General features: G+C 44.3%; 1 protein-coding gene across 2 annotated transcripts in view; it reads right to left on the bottom strand.

The window, feature by feature from the left end:
* Positions 1-14,233, bottom strand: part of MAP6 (microtubule associated protein 6) — a 77,042-nt gene extending 62,809 nt beyond the window's left edge. For both annotated transcript variants that reach the window (XM_014855843.3, XM_070490675.1), the window contains exon 1: positions 10,701-14,233. In XM_014855843.3, the coding sequence (XP_014711329.3) occupies positions 10,701-12,028 (1,328 nt within the window). In that variant the 5' untranslated portion in view covers positions 12,029-14,233. The remainder of the gene's footprint in view (positions 1-10,700) is intronic.
* Between the last annotated feature and the right edge of the window lie 13,034 nt (positions 14,234-27,267).

Raw genomic sequence — 27,267 nt, 5'->3', positions numbered from 1 at the left:
GGCCCAAGTTCCCCACCAAAAGAGGGTACCCCAGCTGCGGTCCTGCAAAAGCCTCTTCATTCAGTTTGAAAGCAAATACACACTGACGTGGGCTACGCTAGGACAAGGCAGGTTGAAGAGGCGTTCTCTTATGTAATATGCACACGGAGGAGCTCCTGCAGGGAACACAGAGGGCTAGAGGCAGGGGCGGCGGAGGTGGGGATGGTGGTGGGGTCTGTGCTCCCGCTCTCAGATGGGGACAACGCACACTCATCCTTGACTGACTCTTTTCCTGCCCATCATTGATACGTCAGTGCTTGCTGGGCCGTGGCCTCGGCATCTCTCCTTCTCACCCTCCTTATCCCCACCCACCCTGATGCCTGTGAGTTTGATCCTCACTGACAGCTCAATGTCCACATCTATCTTCTCTATTCTGCCCTTTCTCCTGAGCATCAAACCTGTATCTCCATTTACTTAGTTTGTAATTTGGTTTTTATTTTTTTGTTGAGGTATAACATACATAGAATAAAGTCCATAAATCTTAATTGTTCGTATGTATAGATGCCCATAACCACCACCTAGATCAAGACAAAGAGTATTTCCAACATCTCAGAAGTTTCTCTCAAGCTCCCTCTCAGCCAGCTGCCCACCCTACCCCCAGAGATCACCACTCTTCTGACTTCCATCCCCATCAATTACTTCTGCCTGTTGAAATTCATATAAATGAATCATTCAGTAAGCGCCCTGGTATCTGGTTTCTTTCACTCACCATTATATCTGTTAGATCTATCCACATTCTTGAGTATTGTAGTAATAATTTCCTTTTCATTGCTACACAACAGTGGTTCTCAAACAGGGGCAATTTTGCTCCTCCCAGGGGGCTTTCGGCAATGTTTGCAAACATTTTTGATTCTCACAACTCGGACGGTGGGTGGTAGGGAATGCTATTGGCATTGAGTGAGTAGAGGCCAGGGATGTGCCAAACACCCTACAATGCACAGGACGGCTCCTCACCACAAAGAGTTATCCAGGGGCTGGCCCCGTGGCTGAGGGGTTAAGCTCGCGCTCCGCTTTGGCAGCCCAGGGTATTGCCGGTTCAGATCCTGGGCACAGACATGGCACTGCTCACCAAGCCGTGCTGAAGCGGCATCCCACATGCCACAACTAGAAGGACCCACAACTAAAAATACACAACTATGTACCGGGGGCTTTGGGGAGAAAAGGGAAAAATAAAATTAAAAAAAACACAACTGTTCACTTTAAAAAAAAATCATTAACTTAATGGTATCTGCAAAGTCCCTTTTGCTTTGTAATATAACACATTCACAGGTTCCAGAAATTAGCATGTGGACATCTTTGGGTGGGGGAGGGGAGCATTACTCTGCCTACCATACCACGCTCTACGATATTCCACTGTATGAATACACCACAATTCCTCTCTCCGATTGGTGATGGACATCTGGGTTGTTTTTACCTTTTAGCTATTTTTAATGAGGCTGCTATACACATTCTTGTACAAGCCTTCTGCTCTCGCTTCCGGAAGGTATATAACAGCTGCTGGGTCACAGGGGAAACACACGTTTAACTTGAACAGATAATGCTAAAAAGTTTTATAAAGTGATTGTACCAATCTACACCCTTACCAGCAGTGTGGGTTTCCATTTTCATTTTCAACTGAACATCTCCATGTAGACCTTTCAAAGACACTTCATATTCAACTTGTCCAAAACTGTGCTGTCCAGCCCAGTGAATGACTATCTCCCCAGACATCCAAAGCATGAGACCTGGGAAACATCCTAGACCCTTCCCTTCCCCTTTCTGCTTACTTCCAATCAGCCGCTACAGGATTTTACTCTGCACCATCAGGGCCTGTTCACATTCTTTCCTGCTGGAGATCTTCATCATCTCTCACCTGGACTCCAGCTTCCTCCCTGGACGCCACGCTCCGAGCCTAATCCCCTCCAATCCAGCCGTCCCAGTGCTGTCAAAGTCACCTTTTCTAAAATCCAAACCTAATCCTCTGTCTTTGCTTACAGAATAGGAGAGCTGGCCCCAGCCTACCTGCCCGGCCCACCTCTCACCATTCTATCCTCATCCAATGAGACCCCTAGGTTCTACCTGCACAGAACTGCTTACTGCTTCTCTTCCTCTACTTTTACTCAAATTGATCCCTTCTCCATTTAATGCCTATTCATCCTTGAATATTCAGCCTACCAGTCCCTTCTCTACTGAACCCTTCCCCTGATAACCTTCAAATCAAGTAGACTTAGGCCCTCTTGTCCTCTGTGCCCCACCATAGCCCGCACAGACATTTTATCAGGGCACTTATAACTTTTCAGCACACTTGTCTCTACCTAATAAACCCAAGCCTTTTGCAAGCAAGGACTACTTTGTCATCCTATGACTTAGCCTGATATATAATAGACACTACGCAATGTTCACAAGACTGAAACTCAGTTGGGACTATACATGTAAATATAACATGGAGAAAGTGCCCAGTGAAGAGAAAGACTAGCAGACAACTTCTGTGCCTTCAAGACTCTTAAAACCTAAGGCAGACAGGAGACCTTGTGGGTCCTAAGCTCTAACAGGGAATAATAGTACCATTTCTGCAGGGCGACTATAAAGATTACAGGAGAAAATGCATCTAAGCTTTCTAACAGTCTACCAGATACAGAATAGGCACTCAATTAGCTACTATTATTATTTCTAATGGAAAAAACCAGCATCTTCAGTGAATACCAACAGAATTTTCAGTTTGCTGGTTGAGGTCCATCTTGTGGTTTTCTTCATTCAGCAGAGAATTAGAAGCTCACCTGTCTACATTTATACAACTGACATAATTTGTAAAGCCAAAGCTGCATTGATTATGGAGAAGGCTCCTTAATCCTCGTAAACATTTGCTGGATTAGTTTTCTATAAGCCTGACTTTTTCTTTAAGTTCATATATGCATTGATGCTATGTTTTCCTAGGAGAGCATCCAAGAATTAATTGTGTGCATCTTATCTCCTCTCTTCTTTGTTGGTTAGTCTCAGTCAACACTGAATCTCTGAGAGTTAACAGCACAAGTCAACCAATGATACAGCAAAATGCTTTGCACACAGTAATTCCTCAGGAAAAATTTCCAAGTAGGCATAAGGCATTGCTGAATTAGGTACTCGATGTGGTTTCCATGATCATCTCTCTCCTGGTTTTCTTCCCTCCCCTCTAATCACTCCTTCTTTATCTTTTCCATAGCTATTCCTTCTGCTGTCAGTACTCTCAACTACCTATATCTCTCAGGGTTCCATTCTCTGATGGACAATTTTCTCTACTCCTTATCCACGGAGGATTTTTGCCTCCTCCTATGGCTTTCATAACTTCCACAGGGTGTTTCAAATCTATATTTACAGCCCAGATCTCTCTCCTATGCCTCAGATCCATTTACTCAACCACCCTTGAGCACTTCTTGTCAGATATCCCATTGACAACTCAAATTCTAGATACTAAAATGTAAGCTCAACTTCCACTTCTGACTTTTTTCTCCTCTATAGTCACTATAGAAGTCTAAATAAAAGTCTGTTCCAGTGACTAGCACCACTACCACTTACCCAAACCAGAAACACAAGAGTCATCCTGGATGACGTCCTCTTCCTTGCATCTCACTTGGTCAGTAAGATCTGTTGTTTTGTATCCATACTATGTTATAAATCTCCAATCCCCAGCCACAGTTCAGGCTTTATCATCTTCTCTGGATTATTTCAACAGCGTCCTTATTGGCCTTCCTTTCTCAAACCTCCCCAGGTCAGCCAACCAGAGGGAGCTTTATAAAATTTAAATCAAATTATGTTGTTCCCCTACTTAGATTCCTTCAGTGACTCATTCCTTTAGAAGAAAATCCAAACTCCTTAGTAGAAAGCAAAGCTGTTCCTAACCTGGCCTATGGCTACCTCTCCGAGCATAAAGAGAAAGAACAGTAAACAAGAGCAAAACTTACTGAAAAAAGAGATGATCGACAAAACCAAATATGATTCTTTGAAAAGACTAAAAAACTAAACAAACCTAAATAAGACTAACCATAAAAAAAGAGAGAAGGCACAAATTAATACTAGGTGGGAAAAGGGGAACATCACTACAGATAAGTAGAGGTTATTTTTAAATCCACAAGATAATGCTATCATCAATTTTATGTCAACAAATTTAAAAATTAGAAGAAATGCAAACATTTCCAGAAAAATACCAATTACTAAAATTGACTCAAGAAGAAATACAAAACCTGAACAAATGAATCACTATAAAAGGCATCAAATTGGTAATAAAAAAGTAATCTCCCTATGAAAAAGACACCAGGCACAAAAAGCTTTACAGGAGAATCTTATCAGATATTTAAGGAGCAGGTTTTTTTATATAAATTGTCCCAAATAACTGAAAAGGAGGGAAATTTACCTTATTTTATAGAAATAACCTTGATCCCAATATTGTATAAGACCAATATAAAAAAGGAAAAAACTGTAGACTAATTTCACTTAGGAATATGTATGCAAACATTTCAAATGAAAAACAGCAAACCAAATTCAGTATCATAAAATATATTTTTATCTAAGCAAGGTTTATCCCAGGAATGCAAAGATGGTTCAATATAAAAAAAAATCTATTATCAGATTAAAAAAGAAAAACTATATGATCATTTCAGTTGATGCAGAAAAAGCATTCAATAAAATTCAACACCCATCCACATTTTTAGAAACCCCTAATAAACTAGCATAAAGAGAAGTCGCTTAACCTGATATGAAGCTATCTCATAAAAACACAGAGCAAACCTCATACTTAATGATAAAATTTTAGAAGCATTCCCATGTCCCAAGGCAAAGATGCCTGTTATCACCTACTATCAAAAACTATATCAGATGTCCTAATCAATGCAGCAACACACACATAAAAAACGAGACATATAAATATTGTAAAGGAAGACAATAAATTGGTATTTGCTAAAAACATATACTATCTCCATAGACAGTCCAAGAGAGTCCACAGACAAAACCACAGAGTTTTGACTAACTGTAATTGGAGTGTGGTAAGTTTGCTGAAAACAAAGATAAACATATAAAAAATTAATGCATATGAGCAATAGCAAATTGGAACATGTTATACAATATACTCTTCACAATAGGAAGAATAATTAAAACTAGCTTCGAAAAAAAGAAAAGATGATAGTGTGGCATTAGCTCAGACTCATGGAATAGAACAGAGAGCCCAGAAAGATATCCAAGTGTACGTGACCCTTACGTGACAGAGGAGAGGTTACTGGGGATATTAGTGGGGGAAAGTTGAACTTTTAAAAAGGGCATTGGGATAAACAACTTTCCATATGGGAAAAAAGAAAATTAGATCCCTACCCCATTCCATACATAAAGTTAAAATCCAGTTAGATTACCAAAGTCTTAAATATAGAAAAATAAAACCTTCACAACTAGAAGGACCTGCAACTAAAATATACAACTTTGTACCAGGGGCGATTTGGGGAGATAAAAAAAAAAAAAAAGAAAGAAAGAAAAATAAAACCTAAAAACTGTTATGTGTGTGTGTGTGTAACTTTTGTGGAGAAAATTACAAAATGTAAGTGAAGGACATAAAAGATTTAGATAAATGGCAAGAGATACCATGTTTGCATATGGGAAAACTCAGTACCTTAAAGATAGCAAATCTCCTCAAGCAGTGTGTGCCCAGGCAAAGCCTGAACTTCACCTGCATCAAAATTACCTGAGGACTTGTTGAAATGTAGATTCTAAGGCTCCATCGCTTTTTTTTTTTTTTTTTTTGAGGAAGATTAGCCCTGAGCTAGCTGCTGCCAATCCTCCTCTTTTTGCTGAGGAAGACTGGCCCTGGGCTAACATCCATGCCCATCTTCCTCTACTTTATATGTGGGATGCCTACCACAGCATGGCTTGCCAAGCCATGCCATGTCTGCACCCGGGATCTGAACCTGCGAACCCTGGGCCGCCAAGACACAGAAGATGCGAACTTAACCGCTGCGCCACTGGGACAGCCAGCCCCCTAAGGCTCCATCTTAAACCTGCTGAATCAGCATGTCTGAGGACCAGGCCCAGGAAGCTGCATTTTGGAACGCTCTCCAGGTGATTCTTTTGGGTACTAAATTTTGAAATCCTTGCCTTAGGGAAGTAGTTCATAACCTGAATTGCACAGGAGAATTATCTGGGACAGTCCTTAAAAGTTCAGATCCTGGGCCACACCCCAGCACAATTAAACCAGAATTTCTGGGCAAGGCACCCGCGTCAGCACTTTCAAAGTTCTCCAGCGATTCCAATGTGTGGCCAAGGTTGAGGACCGCTGCCCTAGAAGAAGGTGCATCCAGAGTCAGGTCTGTGAGGTTCGCTGCCCCTCCCCATTTGCGCATTTACTTCTAGGGCTAGCCTCGTGGGATTTGGACTTATCTTGATTAAGGAAGACATAATTTCCTTACGTAATGGTTATAACTTATTTTCTATCCTCAGCATCCAGTCTGATACAAAACAGGGGCTTGTTGGTCATTTTCTGAAATAAATTCAATTAAGTGAGAATGAATGAAACGAATCAATATGTAGGTGAATATTTTCATCAAACTCCAAAATTTCCACTGGACTCAACAAACCTACGTGGCTCCTAGGCACAATGTCGCACTGTGAGAGGTATAGAGATGCACAAAATACAGCCCTTCTCTTCAAGTGTTCAGGATCTGATGAGGGAGGCAGATACAGATACAAGTATCCTACAGTCGAGCAGACAATAAGAAGCGTACAGAAAATGAAAAGGGAATCAAAGAAAAATTAATCCTGAATGGCAGGACCTAGGAAGACGTTGTTGAAGATTCAGTACCTGAGACTGGACTTGAAATGACTGGGACTTGCCCAGGAAGAAACCAGGGAAATTGGCAGTTGTCCCATAGGTATAGGGCAGTCCTGCACAGCATAAGCCAAGCCCAATGGCCCTTTCTCTAACCTTCATGGAAGACTGCGGGGCAGATATTAAAGGCCCCTTTTCTGTCTGACTTCCTCGTTACTGCTCTCATTTTTCAAATATTTTACCTCTGCTTTATTAATTCCACCTCCTGGTGCCTCAGCTGATTTCTTCCAGGGAAAGTTTTCATTAGCATTTCTATGGGGAGCACCTGCTACCCCATCTATCCCTATTAACTGAGGGCTAGGGCAAGGGGGCGGACTGAGGGGGGAATTGTAATCCCCTCCTTACGACTCATCTATTTTCTAATTGAGAATGCTAGGTCTGAAGTCACAAATGGCTGCCCAGTGAAATCCATCCTGAATATTAAAGATGATAACAAAGACATGCTCCTCAATTTTATAATATCATCTATGTAACATGAATGTATTAAAATTAATCAACTTCATGATGGTGAATAATTCTAAAGATACCTCAGATACCACTTGAATGCAAAAATCCCAAGCTAGGATAGGTTACGAATTAGCTGAACTGTTGACTAGGGAAGCTTTCTCAAAGCCACAGTGTCAAACGACATTTGATGTTATCTACAGACTGTAGATTGTAGGTGAAAATCAACTAGCACACGTACAACCCTGGGTGCTAAAAGTATATTTTACATTATATACCAATATATTAAGCTGATGGATTATGTGTCATTTCTCTATTTAAGCAAACTGCTCACACTGATGTCATGTGACAGATGTCATTTGGAAAACCCATGAGATAAACCAGTCACCATGGTGCAAATCACCATGATTTATGTAGAGTGGCAGAAGAAAAGGGTTTGTAAATCAAATTATCATTGAAATGGAGCCCATCTTGGCTTCCAAGGCCATATAAGGCTCATCTACAGCAGACACGGGGTATACTCAAATTCAGGAGATATTCAGTATCAGAACAAGGAAAAGAATGTGAGACAATAGGGAAGGAAAATCAATGTTCCAGATAAGCCTATATTCCCAGGCATTTTTTCTTTATAATATATTTAATTAATTGATTATCTTATTTCTTCGTATCTACTTTCACCCAAAGTGCATTTCCCTCTTATTGGTTAATTTTTCTTCTGGACCAAAAATAATGCTAAATTTCACATCAAATTTGTCATGCACTTAAATTGTCCATTAAAGAAATTGCTGTCCCTTAGCAAGTCATTCTCTTAATGTTTGAAAACCCTTCTGATTATACAGCAAAATGGAATTGCTGGCCCCAAAGTCATATGCATAATTAAATTTTACAGAAGACCCAAATTACAAAACAATATTTTTTGAGGTACTCAGAGATTTTTTTTGACAGGTTGATGGAGTTCTGATAGCCACTAAAAATAATAATTTTCACCAGCTGCGAGAGCATAGCATCCCCCGCCCCCACCCCATTTAACCCAATCACTTGTAGTGTGTGTGTGATTCTTAACCGTGAAGCAGAACATGCTTACCGTACAGTTAAGGTGTTGTTGGGGGAGGAAGACGCTATATGGAACAAAGGTACAACCCAAAATATTTGGAGTGAGTTGTATCTGAAGGGTGATTATTTCTGGACTGCCTGGCCAACCATCCATGGACAAAGCAAGTCCTACTAACTTGGATACATGAACTGAGTAGGATCACCAAAGATTTGAGAATCCGGGATCTCCTTAATGGGCACTGGCGCTATGGAGGTGAGGAGAGGTAGATTCTGCCTGGTAGGTGGTCAGGTTCCACTTGCCACAGGGTAATAGACTGGAAGTAGGATGATGAAGAGGCCAGGCCAGGAGTCTGTGAGGTTGGGCCAAACCTAGGGTTCTCGGGAACAAAGTAGGGTCTGGATAACAAGAAAGCCATGGCAGAACCACAAAACTGTATCTTGGCTTTGTCTTTGATGCTTCTTAATTGTTTGCTTCCTTTCTTTTCTTTTTGATCCTTCCTTAGTAGCAGCATAAAGATATTGTGAAAATTCCACCTCCTCATTGCTATGAACCAAGGAAAAGGATCTGTGTTCTTGCCTGACCCAGAGCTTTAAAAGGAAGTGGTGTACTCCTGGGGGATCAGTGTGGTCACGATAACAATAAACCAAGGCAGAAACACCAAGTGGGAGGTGGAATTCAGGAAGAAGGAGTAGGGGCCAATGGATTAGCTGCTGCCCCTTACTGAGAAATGCTTTCCAGAGTTAAAACCCGGGGTGGTAGGGCGGGGCAGATTCTGTGTTAACAAGAGACGATGTCTATCTATGCTATTCTTTCCTCAGCAAATGGGGGAGTGTTTGTCTTGTTCACTGGAGAAGGACATCAGTCTGACCTGAGGCTACATGTAGGGTCTTGGCAAAAGACACTAACTCTGCAGTCCTCCTGACCACACCCTCCTGCCGGAAAAAGGCAACTGGCTGTGGCATTGATGAAGGGCCCCATAAGCCATGTTCTGAACACCTCTAGCCCAGTTATTCATCATGCCCATCTGCTTCCCCAGAGACCCCAAGCCCAATGGTACACCTTCAGAGTCAGCTGTGATCTGTTAGCTAATTGATTTGGTTTGAAACATAAGGGCAGGACTGAAAGCTAAGCATTCAGAAATATATATTGGATGGATGAAGGATGAGAAAGCAGGCTGGAAGGGCTGAGGCTGCAGCAGAGGGAGAATTCTAGAAGGATGGAGAGAGAGAGAGAAAGAGACAGAGAATGAATATGCTCTTGCTTAAAGGCATTTATTTACAAGGAATTTAAATGTGCTAAAGAGGAGGTTCTTAGTGATAAGAGAATGAGAAACACATCTGGAAAACAAGAAGGGAAGGAGAAAGGAGATGCCTCAATAGAGGAGAAGGCTGGAGGTATCCAGGAAGTGGTAATTGGAATAATGAGACATCATCTAGAAGGGTGGAAGGGAACCAAGACTGTACTAATCACCTACTATGTGCCAGGCACAATTCTCCTCCTGAATCATCTCATTTGATCTTCCCAATGTCTAGCACAGTGCTCAAAAAATATGTTGACTATTTAATATTAAATTGATAAATGGGTGAACAATTCTAAGAGAAGAATCTATTATCCCCAGAAAGGTTAAGAAACTTGCCCAACGTGTCAGAGTGAGTAAGAGGCATAAGGAATCTGGCTTTGAAGCCTGAGTGGTTGAAGGAGGAGGGTGATTTACAAGGTCCCTGCAGGGAATCTGGAAAAGGGTGTGGTGCTTGGGTGTCTCCCAGGGACTGAGAGAGGAGAGGGAAGAAGGAAAGGCTGAGTGAACTGGGCCAGGGAGGAGCAGGAGAGGTCACTCTTTTTTCCGGAGCCCTGCAGGAAGGCACTGAGGCCCTTGGGGGACTGCTGAGCCAGCAAAGGCCAGTATCTAGGCTGATGCAGCTGGTGAGTTGGATGGGGCAGAATGGAAGCACAGACTGAGAAGAAATTGCAAAGGGTCTCTGTTGGGCAGGCAGGGGTTTGAGGTGGGGTGGGGATGAGGGAAAGGTGGCTGAAGTGGTAAAAAGAAAGACCTGGGCAGGCAGGGGTTTGAGGTGGGGTGGAGATGGGGGAAAGGTGGCTGAAGTGGTAAAAAGAAAGACCTAGGCAGGCTGGGGAGGATAATATAGCTTTCACAGGGGAAGGAGCAAAAGAGAAGTCGGCCACGGGAGGTTGTCTGGGATGGGGCTGGGGAGAGGGTGTGGCCTGGGATAGGAAGGGAAGGCTGAGTGAGAAGCCTGTGATGGGGAGCATGAGCCCTGGGTAGTCTGTGGGAGAGAGTAAGGATGGCCAGCCCTGTCGCGTGAGCTGTGGCCCGCGTCTCACCTGTAGGAGCTGCTCACCGCACTTGTCACCTCCTCGCGGATTTGCCTGTTGAGGGCGTCCGCCACTGCACGCCCCTTGCCACCCTCGGGGCCCGCGGCCTGGACCTGGGCCTGGGCCGCGCGCAGCGGTGTCTGCTCGGGCCCCAGCCCCTCGGCGCGACGCAGCATCCATGCGGGCCCGGGCTTCCTCCGTGTGTCGCGCTCGTCCCCACCGGACGCCTTTCCGGCCGCAAGGCCAGCTGCTCCGCCAGGGGCCGCCTCCTGCTCTGGGGCCTCAGTTGCGGGCCCACCCTCGGGACCCGCGGCCTGGACCTGGGCCTGGGCTGCGGGCAGCGGTGTCTGCTCGGGCCCCAGCCCCTCGGCGCGACGCAGCATCCATGCGGGCCCGGGCTTCCTCCGTGTGTCGCGCTCGTCCCCACCAGACGCCTTTCCGGCGGCAAGGACACCTGCTCCGCCAGGGGCCGCCTCTTGCTCCGGGGCCTCAGCAGCGGGCCCACCCTCAGGGCCCGCAGCCTGGACCTGGGCCTGGGCTGCGGGCAGCGGTATCTGCTCGGGCCCCAGCCCCTCGGCGCGACGCAGCATCCAGGCGGGCCCGGGCTTCCTGCGTGTGTCTCGCTCGTCCCCACCGGACGCCTTTCCTGCCGCAAGAACACCAGCTCGGCCAGGGGCCGCCTCTTGCTCCGGGGCCTCAGCGGCGGCCGGCATTGGCCAGCGCTCCTGGCTCTGCGGCCGGCGCTTGGGCGCCCCGAGAATGGGCGCCGACGCCGCCTGGGAGGACGTGGCGATCTGCACGGGCTTAGGGATCCACGGGTGGTCCCCGCGGCGCGGCAGCGGCCAGGCGCGGAAGTCCTTCTGGTACTGGGTCTCGCGCTCGAAGGGCGCGTCGGAAGGCTGATACTCGCTGCGCGGCCGGCAGCTCGGCTCGGGCCGCTGCACCTTCCAGGCGCGATAGTCCTGCCGCATCACCGAGTCCGCGGGCCCCGCGCCGGAGGTGGAGCCGGAGACCGGACCCAGGCCCGGCCCGCTCCGGCCCCGGCCGGCCGCCGCCTCACGTTCGGCGCTAGGCCCGGGCGCCGGCCCTGTTGCCCGGGCAACTGCATCCAGCTCGGCCTGGGCCGGCTGCGTCTCTATGGCGACCGCGCGAGCCGAGGGGGGCGCGTGCGCCGGCTGCGCCGGCTGTTGCGGCGGCGGCGGCTGCGGCGGGGCCCCCGGGTGCTCCGTGGCCTCCGAGTACTTGGTGAAAACCAGCGGCACGGCGATATCCGCCTTGTCCAGCTGGTTCCAGAAACGGGCAATGCAGCAGGCCCGTGTGATGCACGGCCACGCCATGATGCTAACTGCTAGCTCTTTCTTTTTGTGGTTCTAAAGCAAGTCTCTAATCTTCCTTCAGTCCCCTGGCCCTCGACCAGCCGATCTGTTTCCCACCGTTTTTACTTTGGTGGCCTGAGTACCTCGCCCTCCTCCCTCAGAGAGCACCCGGGAAGGTCGGCCCGGCAAAGCTATCACTGAGATAAAGTCTATAAAGTCCCTCGATTTTACCAGCTGCAATCACCTCCCGGAGCCGCCTGCAAAGGTCTTGGGAGCGCAGTCTGCTGCAGGCACCGAAGGGTAAGAGACACGGCGTCCCCAAGTCCCCAGGCTCCGGCGTCTGGGACGCGCCCCTCCCTGAGGCTGCGGCGGCCCGCAGACCCCGGCCAAGCGAAGCGACGCGAGGAGAGGTGGCTGCGGGCTTAAGCCATGGCGCAGAGGAAGGACCGGGCAGTGTGGCTACAGAGTCCGTGGATGAAGCTCTATTCTCCTTCCCGCCGGCGTCCCGTTGCAGCCGGCCACCTAGCAGGGCTCGGAGGCGATCACCTCCAGCGGAGACGGAGCATTGCTGCCGCCGCCGCCGCCGCCGCTGCTCCCAATGATGCTGCAGCCGCTGCTGCCGCCGTCTCTACTGCAGGGAAGCGGCCCCACCCTTTTCCGCCGCTCAGCAGGAAAAAAAAAAAAAAATACAGGAAAGATGCTGAGAGAAAGAGCGCTGCAAAAAAAAAATCACCTGCTGTCGTCAGGGCTCGCTGCTGGGAGCTCGCCCTCTCTCTTTCCCCTCCTCCCTCTGCTCTGGCTGCTCCTCCCTCCTCCGCTCCTAGGCAACAGCAGAATCTGGGGCCTAGGTGGATTCAAGTCCCAGGCTCGTGAAGACTTGCTGTTCTTAACTGGTTGCTTCCTCTCCGGGTGTCTCAGACTCCTCGTTTGTAAGATAGGACCAATCATGGAGGGGGGAGGGGAATAAATAACAAAATATGGAGGAAAGCCCTAGTGAAATATCTGTCCTAGAGTAGATGCTTTTTAAAAAGGGAGCTACTGTTATAGGTCAAAGTCACTGGGCTGGATTTGAACCAGGTTTGTCTGGCTCCTGATCCAAGCACTTGCCAGTCTTAGGCACAGGCCTTGCTCAGATGTGTGGCGATGGGATCCTCCAGGCTGGTGGTACCCTGGCTGTTCCTTTCCTAGGGGACAAGGGGTGTCTTAGAGCCCCCCAAGAGCCCAGGGGCCACACTAGGGGAGAGGCAGTACAAACAGGATTCTTGCAAGGGGCCCAAGTATGGAGGCTGGGGGTGGGTGGGAAACAGACAGTGTCCTGGGAAAGGGTGGGGCTTGACATGCAGCAGCGTTCTGACATGTTCCTGCCCCCTGGCTTTTGCTCTTCCTCCACGTGGGAGGCAGAGGAGATTTTGGAGTTAGGCAGACCCGACTTGGCTGTGACACTTGGGCAAGTTGGGACAACCCTGGAACTGAGTCTCCTCATCTGTAGAATGCAGGAAATAATAGCTGCCTCAAAGGGGTTTTGTGAATATAGGTAAGGACTCAGAGCAGGAGCTTTGAGTGAAAACAGATCTGTGAGGATTCAAATTCTGGCCTTTGCACTCCTTAGCTGTCTGACCATGGGCACATCGCTGCAACTTTCTGATCTTTAGTTTCATCGATGAATGGGAGAATCAATTCCCAACTTGCAAGCTTGTTCTGAGAATTAAAACGAGATAAAAGCACTCCGCACAACATCGGGCATGTAGCAATGGCTCAATAAATGATAGCAATTAGTATGCAAAGGGCCCACCCAGGAGACCCCTAGCTGGAGCTTCCTGAGGAGGCCAGCCACATGGACACCTTCTCCAGGAAGACCTCTTGTTCTTCCGAGTAGCTTTTGGTGTCTCCTTGATATCCCTCCGTTTGTCTCCTGCGCTGCCTTCCTCTCCCTGCCCCTGGCTACATACACTGGCCTTCAGTTCTATTTCTCTCCAATAAAGGCAGAGTTTTCAGCATCAGTTAAGCTGGGGGCATTAGTGCTTTTGGGGGAAAAATCATTTATGTGCTTAGACTGGGAATTGATTGTAAAACACAGCTCGCCCACCCCCAACAAGCTTAGGATCAAACAGGATGAGCAGACAGCTCTGATTAGTCAATTATCTGCTGACCTTCCTCCTACTTGGGTCTGCCTCTTGATGATTTGATTTGACTTCCACAAATAAAATGATGCCTGGCACTGTTTTCCAGTCATTAGGTGGTGCATTTCTATAAACAACATAAACTGGCCTGATTCTTCCTCCCCCAATTCTGCAGAACTCCGTGGGATTTGGCTGCTGTCTTTCCAATCATGATTTACAAAGGTGAAAAGAGGGACTAGAACTTGAAGGGAGGAGGGCTGAGAGTCATTGAAACTTTACTCTTCTTTCATTTAGCAAGTCTAGTCTCCTGATGCTCACTCTGTGCCTTGGGCACCGTAGACACAGATGGATTCCAGCTCTGGGGGAGCCCTCAATTGGAGCGGTGTGTTATGGGAGGGCTGGGAGACAGACACACAGATAATTAGCAAGCAATATGGTCGGCATAGCAGAAGTTCCTTCACAAGGTGCTGAATGAATGGCTAATAAGAGATGAGTAGGAGCCCTCCTAACAGAAGGGTAAGTAAGAGTGTTCCAGGCAACTTCATCATCAATATCACCTTCCACCTTCATTCATTTGGATTTTTAAAAGACATTCAATCGTACAACCTCCTTGAACAATTCAACGGCCTGATGGGATAGACAAGTCTAATGATTGTCTGTAATGTGGCTTGTTCTGCACCCATTCTGAGGATAATAGCACCTCATTATGTGACTTTTGGGGACCACCCCTTTCCTACTTTCAGTCCATATGGTTTGGGTGGGGTTAACTCTACTCAGTCCACCTTCCAGGGATGACTGTGGCCCCACACCTGTTTACTAGGTCATTGCATCCCCTTGGCCAAAGCAACTAGTTCAGTGATAGGCACATGATCCACACTGGACCAATAAGAGGAAATCCTAGACTTTAGCTGGAAGTATTTGTAAAGAGCCACTCTCTTTTTTACTGAAATTGCTAAAATGGGAGACAATGAGGCTATTGTTATTAGTGACCATCTTTGCCATCACTGAGGGGATGCTGCCTGAGGTTGAAGCAAACACAGGGAAAGCGCAGAGAAGAGGATTCAGGATGCTGATGTCTATGGAAGACTGCAATTTGTTCCCCAAAGCCCGTTCTCCCCTTTTTCCCTTTAGTAACAGAAGCCTCCAAGTTTTAGTTGGGCTCTTGGTCACCCAGCCAGAAACTACATTTCCCAGCCTCCCTTGCAGCAAAAAGCAATCATATGCACTTCCAGGTCACTTCCTGAAAAGCAGTTGCTTGTGTTCAACTTTATCTCTCTCCCTTCCCACAGGGTAGAATGTGGTCATGGTAGAGGTGAATTACCATCTGGGTGGTTAAGATGACTATGACGTGGTGGTTAAGAACATTTGGTGCCAGGATTTAACCCTGGATAGGGGAGGGGACAATAACAAGTCAGAAGAAAGCTATCTTGGTTGACCTCATGAGATGGAACTGCCTAGCTGCCTTGGACCACCTGCCTGCTCCTGGACGGTTATGTGAGAAAGAAATACACTTCTCTCTTCTTTGAAACACTGCTTTGGGGACGTCTCTGTTTTAGTAGTTTAGTCATTTGAGCATTTGGCACCAGGCCAGGCTTGAACTAATTTGAAGTGTGTGAAAACAGCATGGAACAAAAATACTGGAAAATGATATCATGTAAGATGGGAGGGAATGATCAGAGTTAAAGCATTCTGAAGTCCTTATTTGTTTGTGAGGAGGGTAGAGATATTGGTTAACTTATTAACATAAAATGTTTATTAGTTTAAAAGTGCACATCAAAAGAAAGAAAAGGGAATATAGAAAACTTTACTAAGGCCAGAAAAGAGGTAAAATTAAGCAAAAGGAAAAAAGGCAAATGGCAAATACAATAGAAGATGGTAGTAATACTTCCAAGTAAATGTAAACGGTAGGTGTAAATGGTCAAAATTTTCCAGTTAAAAGACAAAGAATAGGAGGCCAGCCCCATGGCCAAGTGGTTAAGTTCATGCACTCCGCTTCTGCAGCCCAGGGTTTTGCCAGTTTGGATCCTGGACATGGACCTAGCACCACTATCAGGCTGTGCCAAGGTGGCATCCCACATGGCACAACCAGAAGGACCTACAACTAGAATATACAACTGTGTACTGGGGGCTTTGGGGAGAAGAAGAAGAAGGAGGAGGAGGAGGAGGGGAGGGGAGGGGGAGGGGGAGGGGAGGGGGAGGGGAGGGGAGGAGGAGAGGAGGAGGGGAGGGGAGGGGGAGGGGAGGGGGAGGGGAGGGGAGGAGGAGAGGAGGAGGGGAGGGGAGGGGGAGGGGGAGGGGAGGGGGAGGGGAGGGGAGGAGGAGAGGAGGAGGAGAGGGGAGGGGAGGGGAGGAGGAGAGGAGGAGGGGAGGGGAGGGGAGGGGAGGGGGAGGGGAGGGGGAGGAGGGGAGGGGAGGGGAGGGGAGGGGGAGGGGAGGAGGGGAGGGGAGGAGGGGAGGGGAGGGGGAAGGGAGGGGAGGGGAGGGGAGGGGAGGAGGGGAGGGGAGGGGGAGGGGAGGGAAGGGGAGGGGAGGAGGGGAGGGGAGGGGGAGGGGAGGAGGGGAGGGGAGGGGGAGGGGAGGAGGGGAGGGGAGGGGGAGGGGAGGAGGGGAGGGGAGGAGGAGGGGAGGGGAGGGGGAGGGGAGGAGGAGGATGGGGAGGGGAGGGGGAGGAGGAGGGGGAGGGGGCGGGGAGGGGGAGGAGGAGGAGAAGAAGAAGGAAAAAAGACAGACAACAGATGTTAGCTCAGGTGCCAATCTTAAAAAAATAAAAAGAATGTCACATTGGAGAAAAACACAAAACAAAGCAAAATGCAACTGTGCATTGTTTGCAAGAGACATATTTAAAATATAATGACACATAGATATAGAAAAAAGTGATGGAAATAGGTGTAGTGGATAAATATTAACAAAAAGAAAGCTGGTACCATTATATTAATATCAGACAGAATTGAACTTAAAACAGAAAGCATTATTAGAGATAAAAATGGTCATCACATAAAAATAGAAGAAGCAATTCACCAGAAATATATAACATGGTTTGCTTCTAACAATACAGCTTCAAAATATATAATGCAAAACTTGGTAGACTTTTAAGAAGAAATGCACAAATCCATCACCATCAGAGAGGAAAAAATTTTTTTAAACATCTAAGTAACTGATAAAACAAACACTTAAGATGTTGTTAGGGAAGTAGAAGATTTAAATAATTGGCAAGCTCGATCTAATAAACTCAGCATCCAACAATTAGACGGTACACATTCTTTTCAAACTTCATGGAGTATATAAAAATTGACCATATACTAGGCCACAAAACAAACATAAACAACTACCACTCATAACAATCATAAGGACTCATAAAAATCACTTTTTTCTGATGACAGGACAATGATATTAGGAACAAATAACACAAGATCATCACAAACCTCTACATGTTTAGAAATTAAACAAAGAATAAAATACTTCTAAATCAATTCATAGGCTTAAAACGAAATTATAATAGATACCAGAAAATATTCAGAGCTGAAAGAAAATGAAAACCTCGCGTATCAAAATTTATGGGATGCAGCTAAAAACAACATGCAAGGGGAAGTACATAACCTAAATACATACTTTAGAAACAAAGAAAGATTAAAAATACGCTAGTGATTACATTCAAGAAGCTAAAAATAGTACAGAGCAAACTCAAAGAAAGTAGAAGGGAAAAAAATAGAGAAAATACCAAGGTAATTAAATATAAGACAACCATACATTAGAGACTGTGAAAGAATCCAAAAACAACTTCTTTAGAATAGACAAATCTCACATGTTCATCCAGAAACAAACATACAAAAAGAAATCACACATCAACAATTTTAGGGTTGTGAAGAGGGACAATTGTACATATAGCAGAGATTTAAAGAATCATTGACGAATACTAAGAATTGCTTTCTGCTGACTGAAGATGCTTGCGTGGCAGCCAGCCTCCAGCATGGCCCACAATAATCTTGACCTCCTGGTGTTCACAGCCTTGGGCAGTCCTCTCACACACTGACTAGAGCTGACCTGAGGAAACAAGAGGACAGTATGAAAATGATGGTGCTTGACTTTCGAAGCTAGGTTGGAAAAGACATTATCGCCCCCATCTTGCTCTCTCTGGGATCACTTTCTCTGGGGAGGCCAGCCACCATATTGTGAGGATACTCAAGCAACCCCATGAGAACTCCAAATGATGAGAAACCCAGGCCTCTTGCTCTCAGCCAGATGAGTGACCCAAATTAGAAGTGGATCCTCCAGCCCCAGTCAAACCTTCAAATGACCGCAACCCCGGCTGCATCTTGACTGCAGCTTCATGTGAGACGTGAACCAGAAGCGCCCAGCTAGTCATTCCTGACCCATGGAAACTGCGTGGAGTAATAAATATTTATTGTTATTTAAAGTGCTTCATTTGGGGATATTTTTTAAAATTTTAATTAGACTTTGTGTATTTCTTTATTTTTAATAAAGTTAATTTTTTTAGAACAGTTTTAGGTTCACAGCAAAACTGAGCAGAAAGTACAGAGTTCTTATATACCTCTTGCCCTACACCCACGCAGCCTCCTCCAGTATCAACATCCTGCACCAGAGCAGTACGTTTATTATGATTGATGAAGCTACATGGACACATCATTGCTCAAAATCCTTAGTCTACATTAGGATTCACTCTTGGCGTTTTACATTCTGTGGGTTTTGACAAATGTATAATAACACATATCTACCATTATAGTATTAGACAGAATAGCTTCACTGCCTTAAAAGTCCTCTGTACTCTGCAGGTTCATCCCTCCCTCCCCACTAACCACTGATCTTTTTACTATCTCCATGCTTTTACTTTTTCCAGAATATCATACAGTTGAAATCATACGGTATGTAGCATTTTCAGATTGGCTTCTTTCACTTAGTAAAATGCATTTAAGTTTCCTTCATGTCTTTGCATGGCTCCATAGCTCATCTCTTTTTAGCACCAAATAATATTTCATTGTCTGGGTGTACCACAGTTAATTTAGCCATTCACCTACTGAAGGATATCTGGGTTGCATCCAAGTTTTGACAAGTATAAATAAAACTGCTATAAACATCAGTGTGCAAATTTTTGTATGGACATATGTTTCCAACTCATTTGAGGAAATGCGAAGGAACACAGTTACTGCATCGTATGATAAGAGTATGTTTAGTTTTGTAAGAAACTGTCAAACTGTATTCCATAGCGGCTGTGCCATTTTGCATTCCCACCAGCAATGAATGGGAGTTCCTGTTCCTCCACATCCCTGTCAGCATTTAGTGATGTCAATGTTACAGATTTTGGCCATTCTAATAGGTGTATATTGGGATCTCACTGTTTTTTTAACTTGCATTTCCCTAACAATGTAGAATGTGAAGCATCTTTTCATATGCTGATTTGCCATCTATAAATCTTCTTTGGTGAGGTGTCTGTTCAGGTCTTTTGCCTATTTGTTAATTGGATTGTTAATTTTCTTATTGTTGACTTTGAAGAGTTCTTTGCATATTTTGGATAACTGTTCTTTATCAGATATGCCTTTTGCAAATACTTTCTTCCAGTCTATGGCTTGTCTTCTCATTCTCTTGACAGTGTCTTTTGCAGAGCAGAAGTGTTTACTTTTAAGGAGGTCTACCTTATCAATTTTTTATTTCATGGGTTGTGCATTTGGTGTTGTACCTAAAAAGTAATTGCCATACCCAAGGTCACCTAAATTTTCCTTTTTTTTTTTTTGAGGAAGATTAGCTCTGAACTAACATCTGCTGCCAATCCTCCTCTTTTTTTTTGCTGAGGAAGACTGGCCCTGAGCTAACATCCATGCCCATCTTCCTCTACTTTGTATGTGGCACACCTACCACAGCATGGCTTGCCAAGCAGTGCCATGTCTGCACCTGGGATCCGAACTGATGAACCCCGGGGCTGCTGGAGCGGAACGTGTGCACTTAACGGCTGCGCCACCAGGCCGGCCCCCTCCTATGTTTATCTTCCAGAAGTTTTATAGTTTTGCATTACATTTAGGCCTATGATCCATTTTGAGTTAATTTTTGTGAAGGATGTAAAGTCTGTGTCTAGATTCATTTTTTTGCATGTGGATGTGCAGTTGTTCCAACACCGCTGACTGAAAAGACTATCTTTTCTCCGTTGTAGTGCCTTTGCTCCTTTGTCAAAGATCCGTTGACTATATTTTGTGGGTCTATTTTGGGGCTCTCTGTTCTGTTCCATTGATCTGTTTGTCTCTTCTTTTGCCAATACCACACTGTCTTGATTACTGTAGCTTTACGGTCAGCCTTGAAGTTGGATGGTGTCAGTCCTCCAACTTTGTTATTTCCTTTCAATATTGTGTTGGCTATTCTGGGTCTTTTGCCTCAGCATGTAAACTTTAGAATCAGCTTATTGATATCCACAAAATAGATTGCTGGGATTTTGACTGCGATTACATTGAAGCTTTGGGGTAATTTTTTTAGGCAGCAGTAGACAACTAATATACCCAGGGGAAATAGATAATTTTCCTAGGAAAAAAATATATCTTACTAAAACTGCTTTAAGAAGGAATAGAAAATCTGAACATTTCGATAAATCGAATCAGTAGTTAAAAATCTACAATAAAGGCAAACAAAGCAAAATATCTGATCCGTCTGACTTTACAGGCGAGTCTCACAAAACTTTCATGGAACGGATAGTCACTACGTTACGTAAACTATCCCATAAAACAGAAGAAATGGAAAACTTCCCATCCTAGTTTAAAAAGCCAATATAATAGTTGTACCAAGGGCCAGCCCCGTGGCACAGCAGTTAAGTGCGCACGTTCCACTTTGGTGGCCCGGGGTTCACCGGTTTGGATCCCGGGTGCAGACACGGCACCGCTTGGCACGCCATGCTGTGGTAGGCATCCCACATATAAAGTAGAGGAAGTTGGGCACGGATGTTAGCTCAGGGCCAGTCTTCCTCAGCAAAAAGAGGAGGATTGGTGACAGATGTTAGCTCAGGGCTAATCTTCCTCAAAAAACAAAAAAAAATAGTTGTACCAAAATTAGACAAAGATAATATGAGAAGGAAAAACTATAGGCCAATCACAGATATAAAAATCTTAAATGAAATGTTAGCAAACAATTCAGAATTATACACTGGGGGCTGGCCCTGTGGCTTAGTGGTTAAGTTCGATGCACTCCACTTTGGTGGCCTGGGTTCACAGGTTTGGATCCCAGGCGCAGACCTATACCACTTGTCAGCCATACTGTGGTGGTGACCCACATATAAAAAATAGGGGAAGATTGGCACAGATGTTAGCTTGGGGTTAATCTTCCTCAGCAAAAAAAAGAAGAAGAAGAAGAAGAAGAATTATATATAAAAATAATAATTTATCAATATTAAGTACTGTTTATCCCAAGAATCAACACTGGTTGAATAACAGAGAACCTATAAACATAATATTACATGCTAACAGGTTAAGGAGAAACATCACACAACCATCTCAAAGATATGTTTTGAAAGACATGATAAAGGTTGACATCCATTAATTAATTTAAAAAAATCTTAGTGAGGTAGAACTTCCTAACATGTCAAAGGTTATCTGACAAAACCCTACCAGAAATAGTATATTTCATAGGGAAATGCTGGAGGCCTTCCCTCTGTCTTCAGGAACGCAACCAAGGGAGAGTTGATCCCTGTCATCAGGGTTGGGTAGGAAGGTCCGATGGATTTGGATTTCTAGTTATGAAATCAGGTGAGGATTACTGTCAAATACCTTGGTGCTTTTGCTGTGGCTGCTATGACCACAGAAACAGGAATTATAGCAAAATCATGAAGTCTTTGAATCCTGGAATCAGAATAAAGGGAGATAGAATCTTAGAATCACTAAATATTCGTTTGGAGTCCTAGGATCTCAGCATAATAGGACGATACAGACTTAGCACCCTAGAATAAATGAATGTTAAAATTCCTAGAATCGGGGAATAATTTTCTAAACTTTTTTTTTTTTTACTTGTTGTTGCAGGCTAAAAAATTCTTCCTTTTATTGAGCCAAAATAGGAACACTTGCAATTTCCATCTTTCCCTGAGACCACATTATGACTGCAGTTTAAAGTCATCATTGAAAACAACTTTTATAGCCCCTGGTCTTCTTTTCTCAGGGTAAATATTCCCAGTTCTTTCATTTAGCATAAAATCCAAATATTACACTAAAGCCAGATACTTTGAGACTGTAGATCTCCTGTTACTCATCAAACTTTTATCCATTGGTTTTCACGGCTATTGATGGCTCTTGCTTGAAACAATTATTCCTATGGTGTTTGCCAAATAGTGATTTTTCTAACTCCATCATTCCTTCTATATTTACTGCTTGGCTTCTTTGTTTATACCCGTATAGATTCATGAATTCTTGTTTTTTGCAATGTGTTTAACCCATTACTATCACTTTTTATTTTTGATGCTCAAATTGCTCCAGACTTTTGCAGTGGGAGCCCCTTGGTGATGGCTCTGCAGCTGCCTTAATAAACGACACATTTTATGTTCCAGAGAGGACACACTCGCTGCCTTCCTTCCTGCAGTGGTACCACCAAATGGAAGATGCTGGGGAGGCAGGTTTTGTCCTTTTATTCCCTATCCATGTACCTGTAATAAAAGTATATTCTTTGTGTACTTAACGTTTTTTCCTGAATGGTACCATGCTGTCTGAAGCCTTTATGATGTGCCTTTTTCATTCGTCAATGGGAATTTGAGATTCATCCACACTGATACCTCTAGCTCTAGTTGGGCCATTTTAACTGCTCTCTACTAGTCTGTTTATGAGAAACCACTTTGAAAAAACTCTATTCCTTCGCTGGGGAACAGTTAGGTTGCTTCCACTATTACGAATAGCTACAAATTTTTCCTTATGTATGTCTCCATTGCCCACGTGAGAGCATTTCTCTAGGGTTGATAATCCAGAAGTAAAAATTCTGGGCCATATGGTATATGCCTCTTGGAATGTATGAGGGACAACTCGCTCCCCAAAGTGGTTGTGCCGATGTGCATTCCCACCTGTACACGAGAGAGCTCTTGTTTCCCAATATCCTCACCAATATTTGGTATTACCAGGCTTTTTAACTTTTGTCAATCTAATGGGTGTGAAATCTATATTATGAGAGTTTGAATTTGAATATTAGTGAGGTTAAGCATCTTTCCATGTGCTTCTTGCCGCTTAGAGTTTCTGTGTTATTGCCTGTTCATATCCTTTACCTATTTTTCTGTTAGGTTGTTTAACTTTAAAGAACTATTTTATTTGAGTTTTTGTTTTTTTGTGTGTGAGGAAGATTGGCCCTGAGCAAACATCTGTGCCAATCTTCCTCTATTTCATGTGGGATGCCACCACAGCATGCCTTGATGAGTGGTGCTAGGTCTGCGCCCAGGATCTGAACCTGCAAACCCTGGGCCACCGAAGCAGAGCACGTGAACTTAACCACTAGGCCACTGGGCCAGCCCATTATATGAGTTCTTTAGAGAGCCTACATATTAATCACCCATGGCATAAATATATTGCAAATATCTTCTCCCAGCATGTGGCTTATCTTTTAACCTTGTTTAAGTATATTTTGACATACAGAGGTTTAAATTTTTTTTTTCCTTTCCTTCTTCTCCCCAAAGCCCCCCAGTGCATAGCTGTATTCTAGTTGTAGGTTCTTCTGGCTCTGCTATGTGGGACACCGCCTCAGCATGGCCTGATGAGCAGTGCTAGGTCTGTGCCCAGGATCCGAACTGGCAAAACCCTGGGCCGCCAAAGCGGAGTGCACTAACTTAACTGCTCAACCATGGGGCCAGCCCCCAAAATTGTAATGTGGTCAAATTTATTAATCAAACCAAAATTTCTCAAACTTTGTGGGTAGTACTTTTTGCATCTTTACGAACTCTTCCCTACTCTGATGTCATAAAGATATTCTCCTATGTTGTTTTTAGAAGCTTTTGTCTTTCTGTTTTTAATGTGTCTTTTGTGTACGATGTAAAGTCGTGTGGCAGACTGCCCTTCTACCTCACCTACAGTACCCTAAGTTATTTCACTTCAGGTCAGCAGGGTACATACTTGCCTTTGCGGAAGTCCTTGCAGCCAGAAGTGGTGAAGTGATGTCGTTTTGCCCAATGAGGCATAAGCAGAAGACTGCAGGAGATTTCTGGGAGAATATTGGCTTTCCTGATAAGGGTGTTTTCCCTTCTACCTCCCTTCTTTCCTTCTACTTCTTTTGCCACCATGAGGTGACAAGCTTGAGGACAGAGGCTGCAAGCTAAGGATTGTGGCGGGACAGACAGAAGGAACCTGGAACATTAATGACATTGTGGGGCTGCTGTCCCAGTCTACCTCTGGACTTTTTTGTTTAATTTTTATAATTCTTTTCTATTGTCCATTTTTTAGAATTCCTTTTATGAAAGAAAATAAATCCATTTTTGGCTAGGCCGCTTTCATGTGGCTTGTAGCAGAATGTAAATCCTAACTGACATAGAAAAGGATCTAGTTTTTTTTCGATATAAACAGCCAATTCTTTAAGCGTGGTTATTTGAGTAGTCTGTCCTTCCGTCACTGACTCATAATGCTTCCTCTGGTGTAGAACAAGTTTTCATATAGATGTGGATCTGTTTCTAAGCTCTATAGTCTGTTTTATTGGTCTATGCATTTGCCCCTGTGCCTATATTATAGTCTAAAATTCTCAAAGGTCTGAATATTTGGTAGGGGAAATCTCTCCTCCTCTTTCTTTTCTTCTCTTTCTTCTTCTAAGTTGTCATTCATTTGTTCACAAATATTTTTGGAAAACCTGCGAGGTACCAGGCACTGTTCCAGACTCTGGGACGTGGAAGTGAACAAAACAGACACAGCCCTCTGCTCTTGTGGTGCTTGTATTACATTGAAAGTCTTTCTCTTGCTCCTTCCACATCCCTCTCAGAATCAGCTTGTCAAATTCTTCGAAAACTTTTATGAAAACTAAAAGTTTTATGGAATCACAACGTATTTATTGAATACCTACGAAGAATTTCCATTTTATAATTTTGAGACTTTCTACTCAGAAAGACAGCTAAGCTCTCTCTTTATTCAGTTCTCTACGTTCTTCTGTAATGGTTTTTGCTCTAATTGGAAATGGCATTTTCTTCTGTTTTTTATTTTTAAGTAATTATGAACTTACAGGAAGTTGTAATAATACTACGAGAGGCCCCCCCTTTCCCCTCACCTAGCTTCTTCCAATGGTAACATCTTAGATAACTGTAGTACATTATCAAAACAAAGAAACTGACATCGGTACCACACAGCTAGCTAGACTACAGACTGTACTTGGATTTCACCAGTTTTTGTGTGCACACATTTTTTAAATGCACCTTTGTGTATGCTTCTATGACATTTTATTATACATATAGATTTGTATAAACACCAGCACAATCAAGAGATGAGACTGTTCTATCACCACAAAGGATCTCCCCCTTGCTCCCCCTTCATAGTCACACCCTTTCCTGATTTCCCTGGCTTCCTTGGCAACCGCTGACCTGTTCTCCATCTCTAAGTTTTTGACATTTGAGAATGTTGTCTAGATGGAATCCTATCATATGCAACTTTTTGAGGTTGCCTTTTTCACTCAGCATAGTTCCCTTCAGATCCACCCAAGTTGTTGCGTGTATCAAGTTTGCTCCTTTTTATTGCTGAGCAGTATTCCATGGTATAGATATACCACATTTGGGTTGACCACTCACCATGGAAGGACATCTGGGCGTTTCCAGTTTGGGAATATTACAAATAAAGCCGCATGAACATTCATATGCAGGTTTTTCTGTAAACACGTTTTCGCTTCTCTAGGATAAGAGCTCTGGAGTATGCTTACAGGTTGTGTGATAAGTGTATGCTTAACTTTTTAAGAAACTGCCACCTGTTTTCCAGAGTGGCTGTACCATTTTACATCCTACCAGCAGTGGATGAGAGATCCAACTCTCTCCATCCTTGCCCGCATTTGGTGCTATCATTCTTTTTTATTTTAGCCATTCTGATAGGTGTGTAGTGGTATCTCATCGTGGTTTTAATTTGCATTTCCCTAATGGCTAGTGATGTTAAACATCTTTTCACGTGCCTCTTTGAAATGACATTTTAAAATTACATATTTATTGTAATTATAAACAACAGTATTGTTGAATTTTTGCATATATTGATCTCTATTCGGCAAACCTACTAAACTCTCTAGTTAGTTTTAATTGTTTATAGATGCTCTGGACTTTGTCCACAAAAATGACAGGTTGCCACCTTTCTTATTTATACCTCTCATTTCTTTCTCTTATTCAGTTGCTCCTAATGTACCTCTAGAATTATTGTTCCTGACTTTAACGGGAATGTTTCCAGTATCTCACCATTAGCATGATGTTGATTTTGGGTATAAAATATTTAGAAACTACCCATCTACTCCAGTTTGAATAGGAAATATTTTTAAAATCAAGTCTATATAGTGAATTTATCAAATGTCTTTTCACTCCCTTTGGAGATGATCATGTCTCTTCCACTTTGATCTTTCAATATATTTAATTATAACGTGGGTTATTAATATTCAACCATTCTGGCCTGTAGCCGTAACACCATTTGGTTGTGGTGTGCTGTTCTTTTAATGTGCTTCAGAATTCTATTTACTAAAATGCTATGGATTTTTTTATATTAATACTTATGAATAAGCTCAGTCTGTTTTCTTTTTGCTGCACCTTTTTGTCATAGTGGCCAACAGCGTGATGACGACTTTACAGAAAGCATTTGGGTGCTTTACTTTCCCGTGCACTCTTAACAGTTTAAATGACATTGGAGTCATCCCCTTCCTGATGACTGGAGATAACTCTCCTACGAGTCATCTGTACCTATGCTCCTTGTTGGGGGGCAGCTCCTTGCCTATCTGCCAGAGGGCTCATGTCATTCCCCTGTTCAAGACTCTTCAGTGGCCTCCCACTACCCTTAGAATAAAATCTAACTCCTTACCATGGCCTTCAAGGCCCTACATGACCTGGCTCAGGTCTATTAACAACCCGCTCTCGTACAGGATCTTGCTGTTCTCTGCACACCAGCCGCATTGGCCTCCTTTCTGTTTCTGAAACACACAGACTCTTTCCAGCCCAGGAGCCTGTGCACTTGCTAGTCCCTTGCCTGG

The sequence above is a fragment of the Equus asinus genome, chromosome 20, assembly GCF_041296235.1.
Source record: "Equus asinus isolate D_3611 breed Donkey chromosome 20, EquAss-T2T_v2, whole genome shotgun sequence".
Lineage (NCBI taxonomy): Eukaryota > Metazoa > Chordata > Mammalia > Perissodactyla > Equidae > Equus > Equus asinus.
The sequence above is the reverse complement of the archived record's forward strand: the minus strand, read 5'-3'. Positions and strand labels throughout refer to the sequence as shown.